This window comes from Motacilla alba, chromosome 3 (genome assembly GCF_015832195.1).
Source record: "Motacilla alba alba isolate MOTALB_02 chromosome 3, Motacilla_alba_V1.0_pri, whole genome shotgun sequence".
Classification (NCBI taxonomy): Eukaryota; Metazoa; Chordata; class Aves; order Passeriformes; family Motacillidae; genus Motacilla; species Motacilla alba.
Genome location: NC_052018.1, coordinates 6,927,178 through 6,950,432, shown reverse-complemented (window position 1 = coordinate 6,950,432; position 23,255 = coordinate 6,927,178). Strand labels below are relative to the sequence as shown.

At 40.5% G+C, this 23,255-nt stretch overlaps 1 protein-coding gene across 2 annotated transcripts in view; it reads left to right on the top strand.

Annotated features, from left to right (window-relative positions):
- The window catches only part of PTCHD4 (patched domain containing 4), a 97,929-nt gene extending 79,448 nt beyond the window's left edge, over positions 1-18,481 (top strand). For both annotated transcript variants that reach the window (XM_038133230.1, XM_038133229.1), the window contains exon 3: positions 240-18,481. In XM_038133230.1, the coding sequence (XP_037989158.1) occupies positions 240-1,873 (1,634 nt within the window). In that variant the 3' untranslated portion in view covers positions 1,874-18,481. The remainder of the gene's footprint in view (positions 1-239) is intronic.
- The last annotated feature ends 4,774 nt before the right edge of the window (positions 18,482-23,255 follow it).

Below are 23,255 nucleotides of genomic sequence, written 5' to 3'. Positions count from 1 at the left end.
TTTTTTTCTGAGCATGGAGAGTCTTAGAATGTCAGGGTTGTTAATGTGAGCACCTGCAGGTGAACGTGGTATTTAGCTTTAGACAGACATTTAAGAGTTTTCCATTTGTTTAACTGGTGACAAAAACACAACAGAATGTAGCTGACAAATTTTTTTTACTGCTGGAGGATAAAACAACTGGGGGATAATTGGACCCCCTACATTTATGCACAAATACAAACTTTGTTTTCTCATTTCAGGTCACGGAACCAAAGGAGTGTTTGAACTTCTTTCAGGATGGCGTCGGACCAGGGAGAATCTGCCATTCAAGGACCGAGTAGCAGACGCCTACTCAGATGTCATGGTCTCCTACACCATGACCAGCTCCTTGTATTTCATTGCCTTCGGCATGGGCGCAAGCCCCTTCACCAACATCGAAGCTGTGAAAGTCTTCTGCCAGAACATGTGTGTCTCCATCCTGTTGAACTACTTCTACATCTTCTCTTTCTTTGGCTCCTGCCTGGTCTTTGCTGGCCAGCTGGAGCAGAACCGGTACCACAGCATCTTCTGCTGTAAAATCCCCTCGGCAGAATACCTGGACCGGAAACCTGTGTGGTTCCAGACCATGATGAACGACGGCCATCAGCACACTTCCCACCACGAGACCAACCCGTACCAGCACCACTTTATCCAGCATTTCCTCCGAGAGCACTACAATGAGTGGATTACCAACATCTATGTCAAGCCATTTGTGGTGATACTGTATCTCATCTATGCCTCTTTCTCCTTTATGGGGTGCTTACAGATTAATGACGGAGCCAACATCATCAACCTTCTTGCCAGTGAGTCCCCAAGCGTCTCCTATGCCCTGATACAGCAGAAGTATTTCAGCAACTACAGCCCCGTGATAGGCTTCTACATCTATGAACCTCTGGAGTACTGGAATGGTACTGTGCAAGAAGACCTAAAAACACTCAGCCAGGGGTTCAACACCGTGTCCTGGATTGAACAGTACTACCAATACCTTCGAGTGGGTAACATCAGTGCAACCAACAAAAGTGACTTTATCAGCATCCTCCAGAGCTCCTTTTTAAAAAAGCCAGAATTCCAGCACTTCAAAAATGACATCATTTTCTCCAAAGCTGGAGATGAGAACAACATAATTGCTTCTCGTCTGTACCTTGTGGCCAGGACTAGTGAAAACACACAGAGGGAAGCAGTGGAACTGCTGGAGAAGCTGAGGCCACTTTCTCTTATACAGAGCATCAAGTTCATTGTGTTCAACCCTACTTTTGTTTTCATGGACCACTATGGTTTATCAGTGACTATGCCTGTCCTCATTTCTGGTTTTGGCATCCTGCTGGTGTTAATACTGACCTTTTTCCTGGTTATCCACCCTCTGGGAAATTTCTGGTTAATTCTCAGTGTCACCTCAATAGAGCTGGGTGTCCTTGGCTTGATGACCTTATGGAATGTAGACATGGATTGCATTTCTATACTGTGCCTTATCTACACTTTGAATTTTGCCATAGATCACTGTGCACCCCTGCTTTATACATTTGTATTAGCTACTGAGCACACCCGAACTCAGTGTATAAAGAACTCCCTCCAAGAGCATGGGACAGCCATTTTGCAGAACGTTTCTTCCTTTCTTATCGGGTTGGTCCCCCTTCTCTTTGTGCCTTCAAACTTGACCTTCACACTGTTCAAATGCTTGCTGCTTGCCGGCAGTTGCACACTTCTGCACTGTTTTGTTATTTTGCCCGTCTTTCTAACCTTTTTCCCACCTTCCAAAAAGCACCACAAGAAAAAGAAACGGGCCAAAAGGAAGGAACGAGAAGAGATCGAATGCATAGAGATTCAGGAGAATCCTGATCATGTTACAGCAGTCTGAAAGGCTTAGAAAAATATAATAGTATATTCTCTTTTTAGAAAAGCGTTGCACAGAGATGCAGGGAAAATAGAGCAAAGATCTCAGCTGCTTGTGCTGGCCAGGTCTGACAAGGCAAAGGAAGATCAAGAAGGGGTATTCATGACACCTCAAGGTGCAAACTTTTTTTTAACAAAAATAATGAAAGTGAATTAATCTCAAATGTTTCCTTTGAATCCTCATTCTCCACCAGGGAAGAGTCTGTTGGCCATTAAGTGTTCCTGAGTCTCAAACTGTAGCTCTAATGGGAATTGCTTAATATGTCATATGTAGGACTAAAGCTAAGGTGAAAAAAAGAGTTACCATTAAGTAAACTCCAGGGAAAAAGGCAGATCTGTTTGAAAAAATTGTCCATGGAAGAGAATTAAACAATATTTCAATTAAGAAAAGGTTACAAGACCAAGAGAGATTGAAAATGCCATGGTAATTTTTTATTTTCTTGAACAAGCTAGTTAAGATGAAACCTATGCACTTGGGAAGTAAATGTTTAAAACTTTCTAAGCCAAAGTACTTCCCAAATCCAGTATACCTTGCATATCTGTAACACCACAATTAGAGCATTATTGCAAATATGGATGGCAAAGGGATAGAAGTACTATTTATACAGGAGAAGAAACAATCATAGCCATTTGGAAATCTAACACATAGTTCCTTTAAATGTGACATATCACTGTTATCCCAAGAGGTCACAGCTGGTAGTTAATACCACACACCTATTTTGGTAATTATGAATCTCCCCTTGAATTAACAGATCTCACAAAACTAACCTAGGCCATCGTCACTGCAGCACTGTTTGCAGTTCCTGCAGTGTAACACTTCTGAATCCTAATTTATCGGTGTTGACATTAAATACTGAATATTAATCAAGCAGGAGCTTTAAACGTAATGATGGATTGCATTTCACAGGCACAATGTGACCATGTAGCAGCTGAGTCAGCTCTGGAGCACCTGCACAGTCTTAGCATCATATATTTGGTCCAAGGGATGAAGGGATATGTTTGCTGGTCCCTGGAATATGCTGCAGGAAGTGGGATTTTCCCCTTCTTTAAGCAAAACATTATACAAAAAACTTGCCACACTAAAAAAAAACACCTAGTAAATGTTTGCATGGGGCCGGATCAACCCCTAGTTGTAAGGAGATAGATTGGTCCCCTGTGGGAAGGGGAGGGGAGGGTGAAATGTCTTTTTTTACTGTTATTATTATTCCTAAATATTTGAGTGTTGATCATCTGCGACATAAAGCTTTGTTATGGCAGTTAAAATTTCATAGGAGAGTGCAGTAAATCCTCAGTTACTATGTGGAACTAGAAATTGTACTGTAAAGGACTATGAATGACTTTCTCTGCTTTGTAAACTATTCAGCTTAGTAGCCCAAGGGAAGGGATGAAAACAGATCTAGCCATTTCAGTTTGCTCTCAGCCCAGTTCTGCACTGGAGCTTGCCATGTCAATCTCTCCTTTCAGTATTTTAAAAGGGCTTGCTTTCTACTTTCTGGAATATGGTATAGCATCACCTCCATGAGCAATGTCTTCCTGAACCTATAGTATCCATGAGGACACTATGTAAAGATATCACTATATGAAGTGTCTATGTCTGCTTTGTATTACTTGTGGGTACCTTTAAAAGATAATCTGGAAGCTGTTTGCCTTCCAAAATGTGTATACATGTCTATTTGTGGCTGATAGCTCAGTCTCAAACCTGCAGAGTTTGCTGACGAGGAAGTGTACATATGTCTTACTAAAAAGCTCTCTGCAAGATGTTAATTCTTTGCTGTGTGACATGTCTCACCTCTTCCTACTGTTTTATGGTTAGGAAGAGACAGAAAAAAATCACCTGCAGTACAAAAAACAAAAAGCCATTTGAATGCCAGTTCTAATGTTCATGAGCTGCTTCTGCTTCCAATGAATGCAATTTCACCTCTTCTCTATATTTTATGTACTTTGCCATTATCATTTGCCAAAAATGACCTCTGCGTTTTAGGAGTGGTCAAAGCTCTTGATTGTTGAAGGAAACTTTTGAGTGCAACATGTCTTAGAGAGGGAGAAACTTTCTAGACAGGCAAAGCTTCCAAAGTTTGAGTCTAGATCAAAATTTCAGGGTAGCTAGATCAAGGTTACTGGTTTGACCCAAAATATACAAGGGCCAGACACAGAACTGAGATCTAAATAGTTCAGTAAGGTTTAGAAGTGGGGGATGTTTTAGTGTTGGGTTATGGGTCAGATGTGTCTCTAGTTGGGAAGTTTTTACTGACCTTGATTGCATCTTGATGACATTGTACAATATCCATCCTATTTTGAACAGTCCATTGCGAATGTCAAGCTTCCCAATCTTTTTAGATTTCCTCTGCTGTCCACACATAACCTGGATTGTTGTAGCACTGTGATTCTTGGTTATCACTTCTGGAGGTGTCACCTGGGAAGTTCCTGGTCTTCTCTTGCACTGCCCAGATGTATCCCAGGGGGATATCTGTCATGCATTGCATTGAGGGAAATAGCACTTTCCAAAGCCATCAAAACCAGGATTCATCTCATCTAATTTCAGATATTAGCAATGTAGATATTTATATCTGAACTTCCTTTATGGCCATGAGACAGTGACAGACACTTCTGATCCATTTTACAGGTATACATTAGAAGTAAATGAATCACATTTTTTAAAATGCAAATTTCTGTCCACCAGTGATCAAGGAAGCTCAGCAATTGGTTCTAACACCGACATCAGCAATGCAGACTCATCCAGGCTTGGGAAGATTAAACCCACATAAAATAGCAAAATATCAAGGGAAAGGATTATAAACATGCCTCCCAAGCTTCAATTTTAGGGATAAATTCCAGGAATAACTCAGCCCAAATTTTATGTTTTGCTTATGAAGTTTTATGCACAACAACTGATTTAAAAAATTGGAATTCCCATAGCAGAGTATAGTAAGAAAGACACCAGAAAATGTCAATATTAAAGATGGGCTCACACAAATGAGCAAGAATTTGATGAGGTGTCAAACCAACTCCTCTCACTGTCATGCATGTGCAGTAGCACTTGTATAACAGGTACCAAATATACAAATCACACACTGGGACTAGAAGGTTTTTATTTCTGTTGATGCAGGAGTGAAGCAGAAAACAAACCACATCTTTCATGGACGTAATTTTGTTATTTTTTCAACCAATTTCCACATCCACAAAAAAAGGACCAGTGGAGTCTTTACTTCTGCAAATGCATATGTTTCTGTGGAACAAGGAAAACTGGAATAATTTTGGGATGCAGAGTCCATATTTTTAAATTCTTTCTACTTGTTTTTTGTTTATTTTTCTCGAAATTTTTTTTCAGTACATTATACCTTTTTCTACAGCACGTTTTTAGCTTAACTGGAGCTGCATAAGAACCTGTGAAGAAAGCACATAGCTCATGCCAAGAAATTTGACACTCTGATAACATGCTGCCTACTGAATCTTCATTACACACCTTTTTCCCCAGTTACCATAAATCCCCTGCAATACTGTGCATATTCCTTTAATGTCTGATTTTATATATGGTCTAGATAATCTTCCAGGAACCCTGTGTGCATCTCCTGCTTGATTTGGTTTCATTCCCTCAAAGTATATTGCTTTGAATTCATTGTTGAGATAACTCTGTTGAAGTCCACAGATTTATTGACATGATATATTTGACTTTGCATGTCTTCTATCTGGTAAGAAATGATACCATGACAAATGGTATCTTACATTGTTGGTGTGCTTGCTGAAGAATATATCTGTCTATATCCTATAGCCATAGTTGCATGCTGCACGTGGGGTGCTGCAGTGAAAATCTATTTCTTTACACTTTGCTCTGTGGGCTATTTTAACCTATAAATCTAATATTCTGTCTTTTTTTTTTTTTTTTAATTAGAGTTAAGTCTTCACCTCTGTAGTCCAGTACTTGATGTAGGTTTAAATTAGATTTTATGAAGAAATTTGTAACTGTGAGGGTGGGGAGGCCCTGGCACAGGTTGCCCAGAGAAGCTGTGGCTGCCCTATCCCTGGTTGTGTCCCAGGCTAAGTTGGACAAGGCTTGGAGCAGTGCAAAGTGTGCTGCAGGTGGTTGGAACTAGATGGTCTTTAAGGTCCCTTCCGACTTAAACCATTCTATGTTTCATAAATTTAAAGCACTCTTTAAGACCAAGGTGGATATGGATGCATGACACCCTGCATGCATAATTTAAAGCTCTTCAGGGTTATCACTGTCAACTTTTTACTTCAAACAATTCCTATTTAGAATGTAACCTGCCACATGTTAATGCCTATTCAAGTTCCTTGAACAACTCTAGTTTTGAAATTTTCTCTGATGGGAAGGAAAAGAACCAGGGGGGAAGGAAGAATATTCAGTTAAGTGGTTGTGTAATCAGCATTCTTTTTTTCCCCAAAGGCTTTCACTGCTCTACTCCTAATTAAGTCACACTGAGTAGCAACTCTAGCATAATTAAGATTTATTTCAACGTAGGTATTCCATATTTCACTATGACAAGAGCTTGGCTTATTGTCTTTATGCAAGTACCATGCTAAGTCTCTGATTAATTTTTCAGTAATTATAAACTTTAATAAGTTATTTTTCATTGCAACACTAGGTTTTTGAGTACTTCAAGCTCCCATTTGATCTCCTAGGAAACACTGTAAGGAAGCAAAGTTAGGCAGTCAGTGAGCAAGAGACGTGCTGTAGTGTTGGGGAAATTGGATTCTTCACAAAGAGGCAGCGTCTCCTCCAACAAGCTTTAAACAAACAGTGATACTCAGGATATCTGAGAAAATTAAGTTGAAGTGGAAACCAAATGAAACATTGTTTGGAGTGTAACCAAATTATTATAGACAGATAAAGCTTTGATTCTTCTTTCATAACTTCTTACACAGGCAAAAGGCATTTGAACATGAAAGGAAACTGGATATGGAAAGCACCTCATCCATCACCTAAAATGATTCTTTTCACCGTAATCTTGCATAAACAATGTCACACACCAGGTTAGTACCGGTTGTTCCACCTCAGCATAGGCCTCCCCATGGCTTGTTTTCCATGGAAACAAGGGAAAGGATTCCATGTTTGTTTTCACAAACCCTTGGGGAGGAGATTGAGAACGGCTTCCTTGCCTGACAGAGCTGTGTGTGGGTGAGAGCTGAAAGATGCAAGTACAGGTTATTTCATGCTCCACTTGCTCCCTCTCTGCCTCCTCAAGAGCAGCAATACCATCATCCCCTGGTACCAATCCCATGCTGAGTGCAGGGATTCATAACTTCCCCAGGAGTAACTTGGAATTTGTGACCCCAGCAGCTCACAGGCCGACACAAGCTGATACTCCTCTGACCAAGAAGACTTTAAGGGCTTTGTTTAGATATGTTCTTTGAGAAATTCCCACTTGTCACTACAGACCCCCACAAAACACCTCACCTACCCGACACTGGAGTGGTGTAAATCCTCCCTCTGATATGGCAGTCAAGTAAAAGAATTTTCTGGAAACTTTTCTTTTTAATCCTAGAGGGTTTTCCCAAATGCAATTTTTTTTTTTTTTTCTTTGTTTTTTCCTCAACCATTCCTTCATCTCTTCCTACCTCCTTCATGGTTTAAAAGCAAAGGATCCAATGCAAAACTTGTACGCTCAACCTAGCCATAACCACACAAAACATCATTATCCACAAATTTGTGGTGGGTTATGGATGTTCAGGCCAAACACAAGGATCTGGCTTTCTTGCCCACACTGGCAGTCGAAACCCTGCTGAAAGCAAGTAAATGTGAAGCAGTTCATCTTTCCTAGCTCTGTTTCCTCTCTGACATACCAGTGTGTCCACAAAACTATTCTCATTTTTTCCCTGCTTCCTCATTAAAACAGAGTTTCTTTTTCCTGCTCCCTGAAGCTATCTTCTTTTTGCAGCTCAACTTATTTCACACTTTATTCTTCTCTGGGTGCTCTCAACCTCTTCAAAATTTCCTATTTATTTTTGAAAATTCTGAGAGCATAACTGTTGAAATAAATAGAAGATGTTTCTATGCTTCAAAGTGCAGCCTGTGGTACAGACCTAACTAATTTATAACCAAGCCCAAATAGCAAAATACTTTCTTCAGACAGAAAAGTGTCTCTAAGAAAACTCGGGAAAAAATTAAGCCTAAATTTCCATTTTTATGAGGTTTTTATCTCATAAACTTCTACTTTTAAATCCTTTACTGCGGGCATTTTTTTTTAGTACACTTTTATCATAGAAATGCCTAGTTTTTCTCTGCTTCTCTGTCTCAGCAAGAAAAATAAGTGGACATTTCTTCACGACCTCTAAAAGAAATTATTGTTCCTGCATGGAACAATTTTTTCATCAAATTTCTGTCCAGAGCACATTTTCCAGCACATTAATTGTACAAACCACTGGGAAAAAGTATTCTAGTGGAAATGCTGATACAGCCTTAACTACAGAAAAATGATTGGTACTTCACAATAGTGTCCTGCTTAATTCCAAGCCCTCTGCATCAGCCTGCTGGATTCTCCAGGCAGTTTTCCTTACATGGTGTGGTAATCATCTCCATCACCATGTGGGCAATATCAGCACATGAGAGTCTACACTGCTTACACAGCAAAATCATGAACAGATAAGCCCAGCTTTTGCTAGAGAAGGGAAATATCCCAGGGTAAGGCAGAGTGGCAGCCCTCTACTCTGAGGGCTGCTTCTCAGTTTCCCATCTGTGAGTTGGATTTTGCACTGAGCTGCTCTGTAAAGGACAAGAAGCATCACTTTTCTTTCCATAAGCCATTTGAGAATAGGACGTGAAATACTTTAGATTTAGTCATGGATAGACATTTTTTACATGGGAATTTGAAAAGGGATGTCAATCAAATAGAGTAAAAGTCTCCATGAGTAGAGAAATCTGAGTCTACAAATTCTTGCAATTCTGACTTGATACTTCTCTGATCTTATTTCCTTTCACCAATAAGGACTGAACTTTTTTCCCACTTACCACATTGAAGATAATCCCTGACCTACAAAAACATCCTGTTTGCCAGAAGCAGACATTCTCTTGGAGGAAATCCTATTGGTTTCAGCTCCATGTCAAGGGAGATTTTGCAGGATTGGGACAGCAGTGGTTTGTATGTACATCCCCAGGCATAAGCCCTTATTCCCAACATGCAGACCCAAATACTAAATATGTAGGATTAGTAGGATGTGTGATTTTGCCTCCACAGAAAAAGAAGGGGTCATTGCAAAATCCAGTTCTGAATTCACCATAGGTGGAAAAGCAAACAGTGGTCAAGGAGTCAGCCTTGCTGTTTCTGTACCTGTGCAAGAATTTCAGAGAAGACTCATCCAGCTCTGAAAGCTTAAACAGGGACAGCGTCATGCCCTGAACAAGAATTTGTTCTTTATTCACTACCTCAGAGAGCCACACAGCTCCTGAACAGCATCATGGAGCCTGTCCTAAGTCCTAGGTATGTTAAAGTTGAAGCACAGAACTTAGGGTGCAACTTCTTTACACCAGGTACTGGAATTCAATCTTCAAAGCCATTAAATATCTAGAGAAGTCCCTGGCACAGCTTTGCTCCAGAAAACCAGCTCTGTCCCCAGCAACCCTGGCACAATCTGGGCACTGGCATGGCCCAGGGACAATTCCCACCAAACAATTTAGCAGCAGTCACCCCATCTTTAGACTACAGGACTGTTTCACAGTATGGACACCAATAAACCACATCAGCCTCCTTCAGGGCTGCAGAGCAATCCTGGTATTGCTTGATTTATTCTCAAAGTTATAACTTTAGACAGCAATGCAGCCTATGTTCATAGTGGTATTTTACATCTGAAAATCTTTATCTGGCAAAGTACTCAAGTAAATGATTTAGTTTAATCAAATTCTAGTCTCATGGACTGGGACATCTTTAAATTTAAGCATGTGTTTAAATACTGAGCTAAATAAGGATGCACTTATCTCTGTGCTCCAAGTTAAATAGGAGCTTTGCAGAAAGAGGCCGTAAAAGAAAAGGCCTTTTTTCCCATAACATACTAAATTCTACAATTATAGTAGCAATTTCACAATATGTAGAAAAACTGTGCCAAGCACATATATTTTTCAGGGTTTCAATTTCCCTGATGTAAGACATCTCAGGGACATTTTAGTGATTTGTTACAGTCATACAACATTCAAGCAAGAACAAAGCCTCGCTGAGCACTTTTTCTGGAAAAAAAATAGCAAGATATTTGACTCAGAATGAGAATACAGTATCTTGTGATGTTAAAGCTCATTTCTAAAAGAAAAAATGAAACTTTTCATTTAATTTAATTCATTATTTCTTTCAAGTGACTCACTTAGAGAAGTGCTGGATATGCCTTTATTATGAATAAGACAGGAATTGCTCAATGAAGTTCAATTCAGCTTTGCCAATAAAACTATAATAAAACCCCCATTAAGAAAATTTAAAATAGTAAAAAAGGCTTTGTGCCTAGTGTAAAATTTGTCATCGCATCATCTATTGCTTTTTAATTAAATTAAATATGAATGGTGACATAAATAGGACAGAAGTGGAGAATCACATGTCCTGGGGCTGCAGCTGGTAAGGAACACTTACATACATTGAAAAGAGAAATCAAGTCCCCACTTGTGCAAAAACAAATGCAACTGCCAAGCCATAAAAAAATGGTGAATAATCCCATTGGCTTCAGTGGAGCCATCAGGATGCATATGAAGATATGCATGTAAGTCCTTCTCAGTCTGAGGACTGGGGAAAACTGATATTCTAATCTGAAAAGGAAACAGAACTTCTTAAGCCAGACATTTCCTCAAAACCCTTAGAAAGGTTCAGTGTAACTAATCTCTGTCTCTTCCAAGAGCAAACCTCTTTGTAAACATACACTCAGTAGGTACACAGGCTCATAAGCATTTAAGAGTGTAATGAAAACCCTGGAGTAACTCCTCCCCTGGGATGCCTGGAGGCAATACTTTGTGGAAACATGTGACCAGATGGAAAGGAACATGCAAAAATCTGATATTAGAGATGTCCCCTCCCAGGCTACAGTCAAAGGAGGGAAACATGCACTGCAATTCCTCGAGCTCAGATGGATCCTTTAGGATGAGGGTCCTTGCAGGAGTCTGGCAGCAGCTGCCAGAGCTGGGGAATAGTCTGGGATAAGCAGTTCATAAACCTGAGGGCACGTGCATAAAATGGGGTCAGGCTGATGCCTCTGAGGCATCTCTGTTCATTGTAACTGCAATGAAAATGCTGAGAAGCAGCTCTGGGGTGATGGGCAGTAACCAGTTTGCCTGTTCTCTTTGGTTGGTGGGGGTTAGGGTGGGCCATTAGGGCTCCATGAGGGCAGCTCAGTGACTGGAGCAGCACAAACAAGGCAGCTGTGAGCAGCCAAGAGTTACTAAAACAGGGGCTGAATTAAGCAGGTTCTGTAAGGAAAATCAAGGTCATTTTCCATTATTTATTTCCATTTCCATTTGCCCCTTCTTTCAACACAATGCTTGTTCTTTCTTTTTTTCTTTTTTCTTTTTTTTTTTTTTAGCCCATAATGGTCAGATTTTCTACCTCCCTTTAAGATGCAGAATTTGCTTAACACTTTTTTTTTATAAGAATGTAGATTAGATGTTTAATTACTGGGATTTCTCAGGTGTAGGCACTTTACTATGCTACAGATAAATAGCATAAGTCAATATTGATTTTCCTCCCTTGTAAAGCTCCCTTGTTGCCGAAAACTGCTAACATTTTTCAAGATTCAACCATGACCACATTTGTATAACAGCCTTCTACTGAGCTTGAAATTCTATACCAAATACTTATGTCTTTTAAAGACTGAAATCTTCAATAAAATATGTTACTCGTAAATATTAGAATTTCCCCTTTCTTCAATAGAAAGATATTCAGTATTAACCCATATTACAGTTCCATTTTGTCAGGCGCCTGTTGCCTTACATTTAGATTTAGAGGGAATGAACAGGGCTTTTTTAAGAGCAAATGTGGAGCTCAGATGTTGGACAGCAGCAGGAACTGGCACCTCCATCCTCACAAGAGGTACAGGGCATTTCAGGACTTGGGAAGAGTGGGTCAGAGCCAGGGAATTGGCAGCCCTGAGCTGGCATATGGTCCCTCACTGATTATCTGCAGATAGGCAATTTACAGGTGCCCTGAAGCTGTGTGAAATGCAACCAAATGTTTCAATTTCCCAGACAGAGCTGGTTACACAATGGCCTCCACAGAACACAAGCCAGTTCCATTCCTCACCAAACACTCCTGCCAGTGGATCCTTTCTCTCCAAGTTTCCTCCTGCTTTCTCATTCAGCCTTCTCCCCTCTCCTCACAGCCCCAGCAGCTCTCAGCTCCTCTTCCCACACTGGTAGAGTTGGAATTTCAAGCCCTTCCAGTGCAAAGGCATGGGGCAATTCTTCCCAGGATTTCCTGACCATCTTTGGGAAGACCAAGGAGATCTGCCCACATTGCACCCAGGGCTGCTTCATGGCTCAGAGATCTGTCCCTACCTCTGCTACCTCTTCTCTTGCTCTCAATGGTGCAGGTACCAGCACAAGCATCCCTCAGACCTTGCAGTTTACAGCGAGCTCCTAAGGACATATTAAATCATTCACACATTCACTCACATTCCTCCATCCAGTGCAAATGGGAATATTTGTGCTTTTCCTTCAAGTCTCTGTCTGCATCCTGAAGTCCTGGCCTGTGGCACCCTGTCTAGGGGGAACGTACTGGACTAAGATTATGTGCCTGGTTTCCTTTCAAATGAAAACAGGCAGAAAACACAACAGAGCAATTTTCACCTGAATGTGAGGAAGAACTTATTAGCTGTAAGGGTGATAGGGCACTGGAACAGATTGCCAAGAGAGGTTTTGGAATCTCTGTGTCTGGAGATACTCCAAAGTCACCTGAACAGGATCCTGAGTGATATGCTTTAAGGGACCCTGATTGAGGGAGGTTGGACTAGATGTTCTGCAGTTGTCCTTTCCAACCTGAACCATTTTTGTTTCATTTAACTAGGTGCGTAAAAAGTAGAAAATCTCTATTCTTCTTCTAATAAATTGATTTCAAGGGGGAAAAGAATTTTCCTCTATTACATCGTAGCTACTAACACAGCTTTATTTGGGAGAAGGTGTTGGCACCTGCCAAGGTGAATGAAGCAGAGAGCCAGTGATGCCTCAGGGCCAGGTTGGATGAGGCTTGAAGAAACCTGGTCTAGTGAAAGGTGTCCCTGCCCATGGCAGGGAGGGTGCAACTAAGTGATTTTTAAGGTCTCTCCCACCCAAACTATTCCATGATTTGATAATTCCATTTCTTGTTGCCTGAACTAGGTCCTGCTCTTTCTGCTTGGGTTTATTCTGTGCTAGTTTCATTTTCATGAGGGTGGATGCAGATTTGACCCAAAGTTACAGAATTACCCTAGAGAAAAAAAAAAGGGGGGGGTTCACTGTATTCCAAGGAATAGTTCAAAAAACTCCCTCAATTGTTATGAATAAGAAAAGGTAGCCTAGAACTGTGACATGAATTTCTCCTCTTCATTGCCAAGGACATAGAAAATATTGACCAAGTTTTCTGTGCATGTTGCAAATAGAACAATTAGAAACTCATTTCAACCAGCAAGGTCCTAAACCTGCTGATCTCCTAGAAACAGAATAATCTGTGTCTGGCTATAAGAGAGAGATCCCCAAGGGTTGAGACTGCATGCAGGTTTGGTAGTAGCCATAATATGATGAGAGCTTTGGCAAATATATTTGCTATTAAAATTAGGGGTGGGGGGGAAACTTTAATATGAGTTTTGCAAACAAATTTCTCTTCCCTCCCCCAGCCTGGGTTTGGTCTGGGAAATTACAACAATAAAGTAAAATTCATGATAACAAATCTGTCTTTCAGAGGCAGGTCAGACCTGCTGGCTGCAGCATCTCTTGTTTGTAGCTGGCCACTATAAAGAAGCAGCAATTTCTGTTCTGGCGTATAAAGTAACAGCTGAAAATACTGGGGTTTTGCTATTTTAGCTTATATTGGTACTTATGCTGCCCTCCAGTGATAAAGACAGTTGTTCCAGCCTGTATTCTAGACTTCTGTAGCATTTTATTTCTGGTTTGCTGAATTTGCACTGAAAACTGCAGTTCTCATTCCAGAATTTTAGCAAGTTCTTGTATAAAAGTAATAACAATAGTTCTGGCTAATTTTATTTGTAGTATTTTTAAAACTTAAAAAAAAAAATTAGATCAATTTAGTGTGAGAAATAAAATAGGTAGCATGGATTTAAATATTGAAAAACCACACAAATACATAACTTTGGACCTACTAAAGTCTCACAGTTACTAAGAGTTTCAATTAAGGAATTTTTATACAGATTGACATTTTAGTTTTAGTTCTGCCAAAAAAAAAACCAATCCATGTTCATTCCTGTTATGCAAACAGCTCCCTTGTACTTTCATTACTGAATTTTGGTGGTGTTTTGATGGATGGATCTTAGATTTGTTCTGAGTTCCTGGTTCTCTCCCATGCTCCTCTGAAATCCATGAATAGTGTGAAAGTCAGGTGGCACCTTCCTGGCAGCACACAGACAGACAAAGGATCGGTAGCATTGAAGTTTCTATGAGCTCATGGTGCAACAAAAGAGATTTATATGTTCCTCTGCTCAAAGGATTGGCACAGCTTCTCACAGCAAATTGAGTGTTCCAGAGGCATTACTGGTGCTGTAAGAACCCATCACCTGCCAAGAACTGACCTGTATTTTGGCTGATTGCAGTATCTGTAGAAATATGAGAAAGTGGAAAAGTTTGGGCATATTTTACTCTGCTGTTTCATTCATGACCACTTTTGGTTTTCAAGCTGCAATTTACATTTCACTTGAGAATGATGCAGCGGTGCAGGTTGCTTTTTCTCTGTTTCTCCTTCACTTAGTGCTTTTTCTAGCATGTATCTCAGATATATGGCTGCAGCTCGCACAGACATTTCTGAGTTTTAGAGTATGGCACACAAACAAAATATTTATGAGAAGCTGAGTAAGTGCCTGAGTGAATGGCTTGTGCAGAAACCCCTGCTGCTCTCATTAACAGTGGTAACTTTTCTATTACTCTTAAAACTAAATGAACCTTTGGCTCCCACACCCAGTGCAGCACCATGGGTTTGTGCAGTGATCAGCAGGACAGGTCAGAACAGAATTCTGTTCAGGACCTGAAAGGGTTTGCATGATCTTCCCTTGACAATTGAGAGTTTAACCACCACTGACAGTTTAAAGACCATTCACTTCTCCAATAAGAAGCAGCCACAGAATTTTTTAGGTGTAGGGTCAGCCCAGGCTGAGTCATTTCTCAGTTACAATGAGCAGAGACCCACTGTGAGGTGATGTGTCCACAAGATTCCTATATAGGAAGAAATGGTTTCTTGCTTTTTACTAGTCTGGGGTAGTAATTTTACCAATCCTTCTAGTGTAGACTTCCCCAAAATAGTATTGAGCAACAGCTTGAACTGGTGTGTGTAGCTTCACAGTGTGAAACTGAAAGAGTTAATAACCAAAAGGGTTTGCAGGGTATCCTCAGGGCTTGCTGCATGTAGGTCTGGTTTTCAGCAGCCAGCTCAGGAAGCAATTTTGTGTAAACAGATGATGTGCCTGAAGGTATCACTGAAGAACAGGCCCAGGGATGGAAAAATACAAGACCTCATACCACACCAGAAGTTTTTCATTTTTTACACAATTGGAGCTGCCCTCTTAATTATCTCAATCTGGGCCAGGTTAATTGGAGCCTTCCCTGACGTGAGTCAGTCTCACACATTTTCTGCATCTTTGCTAATTAAGACAATTTTCACCTTTTATAGTTGCTTTAGTATTCAGAGCAGTTTGCCATGGGCTAATTATAATTATTGAGTGATGGCTTTAAAATTTCATGTTTGTGATGACATTTTATCACATTAAATTGGAATCCCATAATCCTTCTTGCTATGATAGACAAGAAGGTCATCTCTATTCTGGAAGTTATCCAGTGTGTGATACTGTGCTGACTTTGGCCATTTTCGTTCAGAACCACTGAAATTCCTTCTACTCTTCAACTGCATTCCAAAGGAATACAAAAATACTGAGTTCAGGATCCAGGGCACTATCCTTTTGCTTTCATCCTATAGATGCCCTTGCTCTGTGTGATTTGGGAGAACTGGATGTGCAAGAACTGAGGCGCAGGAAGGAAGAAGCCAAGGCAACACATTCCTCTCATCATTGCTCCTCAGTGTGCAAATCCATGGCATTTTAAGAGCATAATCACTGATGCAGAGTGCAAAGTCTTCCCTTGAGATTTTTAAGGTTCCCCTGAACTGGAGGAGCAAGAAGAAGAGCTCAGTCTCATCACACAGTCATTGTTGCTTGTAGGCAGTGCTGTATCACTGCCCACAGCAGCTTTTCCCCACCACTTTGTGAAGGTAAAGGCTCCTGGAGATGTTCTCAGGGGCTTTCCAGAACCAACACTTCCCTGGAGTCACTCTGAACAGTTCAAGGCTTGACAGCAAAGTCCCAAAACATCCTCTTTGCTTCATGGCCATAGGTGTGCTCCTTATCCCTCTAGTTGCAGTCCCTTAGCTTTTGGTTCAAGTTTGAAAATATTGTAAATAGAAAAATCAGGGCATAAAGTAGAAGAAACTTCAGTGATTGACATAAGCATAGTTTACTTGGATTAATCCTATAGTGTGCAAGGGAATTTACTTACTGAATTGCAAATCTGTGCCAACCTACAGCCTTGCTGAGGGATTTTCTACACTGAGTGGTGAAGAGACAGAGCAGTTTGCAAGCAGAAGCAGAGCTGTGTCAGCACAGCCCCATGCTGGAGCTCATCCCTCCTGTGTTGAAACAAGGCTGTCCTGTGAGTAACACACACCAGAACAACCACACCATTTTCAAAATAATGCCAGTACCTTTGCTCAGATCCTCTACAACTCACCCTGGTATCCATAGCCTGGAGTATCTTTACAAGCACAGAGATTCCCACTTTCACCCACAACTTCCAAGCACATGCTCCCCCCTACTAGTGTCTGTAAGAGAGAACATGTGCTTATGAGCTTTGTTCATTTTGTTCACACAGGATTTGAAGACTTTATTAAACTCTGTAAGCAGCTGGGTGTCAGGAAGAAAGACCAGTTGCAAATGGGATTTGCTTTGTTCCTGGTTGAGGAAACAAAGCTACAAAGTTAAAATTAAATTTGGTGGTGCAGAGAAGCTGCCATAGCATAACCATGCTGTTACTTCTTCTTGGCTTCTTGTTAGAAGACTAAATGTTTCTGTTTGCTAAAGTGCCATCTTTTCAGCCCATGTGATGCTGTAGCCTGTTTTACCAGAATTTCAAATAGACTTGAAAATTTGTATTTATGGTGGGTTTTTTTGCTGAAGAAATAATGTCAGATATAATTAATGAGTCATGATGACTGCAAATTTGAAGCTTATGATTTGTGACTGATTATATAGATAAGGTTCTTATTTCTTCAGATAAGGTAAATATGGCTCATATCTCTCTGTTCTGTTGTGCTGTGAAGATCAGTCCCCTCTAAGTAGCTAACAAAATATAGTATCTTGAGCGTGTGTAGACCATCTCAAATTTTACCTGATTTCTTCAGCTCCTGGTCAAAGCACCATGAGATTTTGAAAAGGTAATGGTGTTAGCAGAGGTAAGCAGAAACCGCTTTGAAACACAGCCCTGAAAAATACTGCTAAACATGTGGTTTTTAGGACTACCCAATAAACTGTGCACCTGTGGCAATACAGAATTCTATTCTAGAAAACCTCTCCATGCTCCAGTTTTTTCAGAATAGTTTCAGAGTTATACAGATTTTTTTTTCAAAGATGCTTGCATATATTTCTTAACAAATTATTGGAAGTTTGCAGTCCTAATCATTTTGTCAGAGTACATCTTAAAAGAGAGCTTCTCTGAAGGAGTCCACAGCCCTTGGAGTATAAGTAAATCTGCAGCAGCAGAAGGCAAGGGAAAATTCACTCCCCTACTACATTTATAATGTCTAACACCAGTCAAAAAAAAATTAATAGAAATTGAGATAGGAATAGATCTCTTTTTAGAGCTTTAATTTTTTTTTCTTTCCCTTCCTGGCAAATCTCCATGTTTTGGAGGTTGCAGTCGTTTCTGTTGGCAGGAGAAATCAATAAAGAATTCAGCTATTTCTTCAGCATCCTCCTCTTTCACCTACAAAGCAAGTGAAAGGCACAGCCTCCAGGCAGGAGGGAGCAGCTTCTCTGGCTCACAGAAAGTCCCCTCTTCTCCCCAGATTCAAACCAAAAAATCTCCCACAGAAATTTTCAGAACTATATTCCCACTCTGGCTGTAGTGTGGATTTTTATGTCTCCACTTTCCTGGTGTCTTCTACATCCTTCTTATGGGTCCTTCTGACTCAGAGGTTCAAGCCCCCCAAACTTGTTGAGTCACCCTTTCCCACACAGACCCCACATGCTTTGGATAACACCACAGGCCTGTGATGGATGGAGAGGTGAAGCTCCTGCCTCCAGGGGTGAGCTGCATATTCCATTTACCTCTCTCAGCCTTCTTTTTCCCTTTCTCCAAGCATCTCCTGGAGTCACAGAATGGTTTGGGTTGGAAGGGACCTTAAAGATCATCCAGTTCCAGTCCCCTGCCATGGGCAGGGACACCTTCCACTAGCCCACGTTGCTCCAAGCCCCATCCAACCCAGCCTTGAACATTCCAGGGATGGGGCAGCCACAGCTTCTCTGGGTACTCTGTGCCAGGGCCTCACCCTCCTCCCTGCCAAGAATTTCTTTCTAATGACAGTTCTGAAATATGACTGGGGGTAAGTAATGTCTAATGGTAGACAGCAGTTCTAATGCTGTCATCAGTGGTGCTCGTGCTCAGCCACACTGCCCTGTACTTCTAAATCAATGGACAGCAGGGTTTGACCTCTGAGAGCTCCAAATGAAGCTAAATTCACATTTTTTTATTTGCAGGCAGTTCAGACCAAGTATTGTGCTGCATCCACCAAGCAGAATAATTAGTCATTCACTGAAATCCTTTTTCCTGCTATCAGCAATGTTTCGGCCTTTGCTGTAAATTAAGATTATAACTGTGATCATAAAAATGCAGCTACACTGGCAAAAATTCTCCATCCATATTCAGCCACGGATATGACAGACACCTTTCTAAATAGAAATGTATCCATTTCTGCACTGTAACATTAAAACTTTTCCCCAAATGAATTAGTATTTGGATGGAATACAAATCAGGTTATCTCATCATCACTTTTTTTGACATTCCTATAATGGAAAAGGCTCACTTTAAAGAGAATGTAGTTGGTAGCAACTGACAGCTTGGCAGCATATAAATTTTGTGTATTTCTGTATGTTATTATTCTCTCATTTTTCAAGCATATAATTCAATCCCTGACATTCAAACAATGGTGTTTTTTCCCTAAGACTTCAATTGTGACATTACACTGCAAGTCCTCTAAATAGTTTTGCCACATCATTTTGGCCATCCTGTTATAAATAGCTCCTCAACATAAATTTGCACTTATGTTCTCAATCAGACAACTTTCTATTTTTAATTCTTCAGAGGAATTCCCAGAGGAATAGCTCTTTTAAAACCCCAGAACTGTAAGGGATCTCCTGCTCATAAAATCTAACAAGTCCCTTGACAGCTGGTTCCTGAAAAATGTGATTCATGTGTTAACTTGCTAAAAATAGATGTGGCTGAACCAAAATAAAAGTTCCAATGTAACAGAAACCCCCTTGAAACACTGCCAAAAGTATAAGCAGCCTCCACAAAGCATTAATGACCCATGGTGGCCAATGTCTACAAAAGTCAGGAAACAAGGTAGAATTTTTAAGAGATTCCTAAAGCTGGTGCCTGGCTCCCATTGAGGCTCAGTGCTTAGGATTTTTTTTTTTTTTAATCTGGTAGAAATGTACTTTTATCATTGCAAAGGCTTTGAAAAGCCTGGCTGTACAGCAGCTTTGAGATTGCCTTGTTAGTGGAGCTCCCCAGACGAAGAACTTTAAGAAGCCCATTTTTCTGAGCTTGTACTTTCATCACTTTTGTACTCAGTAAGGGATATCTAATCTAGGACTCAAAAATCCTTAGATGTGATCAAATATCCTGGCCATCCTAGTGTTAATGGGAGAACCCAAAAAATGTGAAATTGCCCAGAAATAAAACTGAAATAGAGCAAATAAATTTCACTGCTTTTGAAGAGTGTATTGCGGGAGGAAATGGGAACCAAAGCCAGTTAAAAATGCATTAATCTTTTAAAAAGTCGTTCATTTTTAATAATGTAAGGTATAGGTTCCATTATTCATGCAGGTAAAGTCAACTTAAAGCAGCTTTTGCTAAAATCCTGACAGAATCCCTTTGATGTCTCAACTCTCAACTTTCATCAACAGGAAGGAAAAGCTCAGTTCTGTTCCCTGGATCCAGACAGACTCAGTGAAATCAGTCACATTGCATCGAGCCCTCCCCAAGCTGACCCACTTGCATGATCAGCTCCTCAAAGACAATAAGTCTGTATTCTGAGAGATAAATCCAAGCACAAATTAAGTCCTGATTACATCACAGTTTGAGTGGTCAAAAAGAAAACACTTTGGGAAAAGTGCTGGACATTTCTGTGGAAATTGGATGTAGGTGGAGCAGAGGCAAGGGACAATGCCCAGCTGTAAATGAAGCAGAGAACCTTTACAGACAAGAGGTTTTTAACATTGAGGCAGCATATTGCCTTCCTCCCCTCTGTGCAGGTGGCCAGCACCATCGTGATGTGTCTCAGGTCATCTGGAATTGTTTCAGAGATCTCACTGCTGACTTGAGAGCATTCAGCATGAGCCACACCTTGAAATGACAGAATTCCTTATCCGAGAAATTATTTGTACACATGCTGTCATTTTAGGTCATTCCCAAGTGGACACAGCCTGGACCTGGGAATTTGGTGTCACTCCCTACAGCATTTGAGATTTGATATAAAACTGTGCCCTGATATGGTTTGTACCTCTGCCTTCTGTTTGGAGGTTTGGAAACAGCTGTACCTGAATGCTTTTAGTCAGAAGCTGAAAACCACATAAATAAGAGCAGAACAAAGACTGTCAAGTCACTGAGTACCTTTTAGCTGAGTAAGCCAAGAAATGGAGCAAGTTTTTCCCTGTGACCCAAAACTCAATAAACTTTAAGTAGAGCAAAGCAAAATGGGAACATTTTAATTAGATAAAGCAGGCAGAAGAAACAAAATATTTTTACAGCAAGGGCCACTGTCAAGAAGATGTTTTTACTGGCATGTCTGGTATAATTAACATCCTAAATGAAAGACTTTGAAAAATGAGGGGACTGTGCAGACCACATGGAATGGAGAAACTTGATGCCACAATAAATGCATTCATGGTGTCGTCAGGAATGGCAGAGAGAAAACTTGCTATGTGGTGTATTACTCTTGAATTATGTCCAGACGCCATTAATTTCTCTAAGATCCATAGGAACAAAAGATTTCAAAATTTCTAGAGTGTGTGAGGAGCCAGATCTGAGGCTTCAGACAACGGCATATCAGAAATTTCTTTTTATGTCATCTTAGTAGCTGACAGACTGATATTCCTAGAAACATAATTCCTTGACAAAAAGAGAGAGATAAAGTGTGAAATGCAAGATAACACTGTGAAGAGTGTATTGAGGAGGTGAAGGGAGATACAGTAGATAAGAACAGAAAAAGAGGACATTGTTAGTGTGTTAATCTGCATGAGGAGCTTCTTGAAGGCGATGTAAGGCGCTGCACTAAAGCACACGGAAATATTTCGTCCTGTCAGAGATTATGTCTCTGAAAGATATTCATGTGCTCCTCAGAGTGCACATCACTCTTCTCTTACACCTTGCCCATGGTGTTACCTTTGTGTGAAAGCTTTTGCATGGCTGTAAGTACATGAATACTCTGCTAACTCTGAAACAAGCTTCTCCTGGACAAAGCAGCTTTGCTTTGGTACCCATTGAAAATTCTTTTCCTGCACAGAAGGATGCAGTTATTTACCTGCTGGCAGTGTGGATATCTCTTGCCCTGAGAGGGGCATGTAAATGTTTTGTGTGTGTGTTTGCACATGAACAAAGTCAATTCTTTGTGTAAAGAGGTGCTAAATGCTAAGATTTTTGTGTATAAGTCTATTATCATGTCCCTTACAACCCAAGCCATAGGATCCCATTGCACTCAGCAGCAAAACCTATCAAGTTTTCCCAATGTAAATTTTGAAAAAAATTTCAAGAAAATGGGTAGCCAAAGGTGGGAAAACTTGGTTGAGATATTGTCAAGTTCTCAAGGCAGCAGTGGAGTTTCTGGCCCCCTCAAGGCTGTTAACCATGAGCTGGGAGGATTTCCCAAATCACGTGCCATAAACTGACTCCTCAGCATCAACTCGTTAAACGCCAGCTGCTGATGACTTCAGAACCCTGAGGAGCTGTTGTACAAAGTTCAATCTCTCCACCATGGCCATGGTCAGGCTCTACAGCCAAATAGCTCATCCCATGGGCTGCCAAGGAGGGGGATCTATAAATCTCCTCAAGAAAGGGGCCATGGGAACATTGAATCCCATGGGAATTGTGTTGGCATTGAAAGAGGGGTAGCCCAGTTTTGAGCCAGCCAGGATGCTGAAACTCTAATGCCTAAGAGGAGACAATGAAGCAATGGCAGGGAAATATAGTTTTATGTCCCAAGGACAAGGACTGGAGGAGTTTAAGTTCAACAAACAAAATATAATATTTTCAGGAAAAATATTGAAATATTTGATTCCATTTCAAACACATGAAAATGAATAATTTATAAATCCATCTCTTTCAGGATTTAGGAATAAAATTAATAATAAATGATAATAATTACTAAGTAGTCAAAACCAACAGTAAAACCCAACTTTTCATGCCATTTGTAAGAAAAGCAAGTGTTGATAAAAGAGCACTTTCCAAGGACAAGGACAGAGCAGAACTTACAGGGCTCTGATATCTAGGATCTCTTGAAACAAAAATACTCAAAGATTGCACCAAGTCAGCTAAAACTCTTGCGAGAGGAGGCAGAAGAAGACACACAAATCTGGGTCAAAAAACCAATGAGAAAGTCCTGATAATAGCTGCCTATAAAAATTCCTACCCTATCTTACTTACATAATATTGCTCTGCTGTTGGTAAAATTCAACAGTTTTGGATTTAAGAGCAAGGGATTTATTGTGCCAAAAACAAGCAGGGATTCAGCCCTCACATCTTCCTCTTACTTTCATAATTATCTTAGGTTTTCTCTTGTGGCAGGTGAAATCAGATTATTCTCAACAAAAATAAAACAAAGAACACCCAGAAAGATAGCAAAAATAAAGGAGCAAGATGTCATTTCTTCTCTGCTTGAAAGCCTGGGCAAGGAGTACCATGT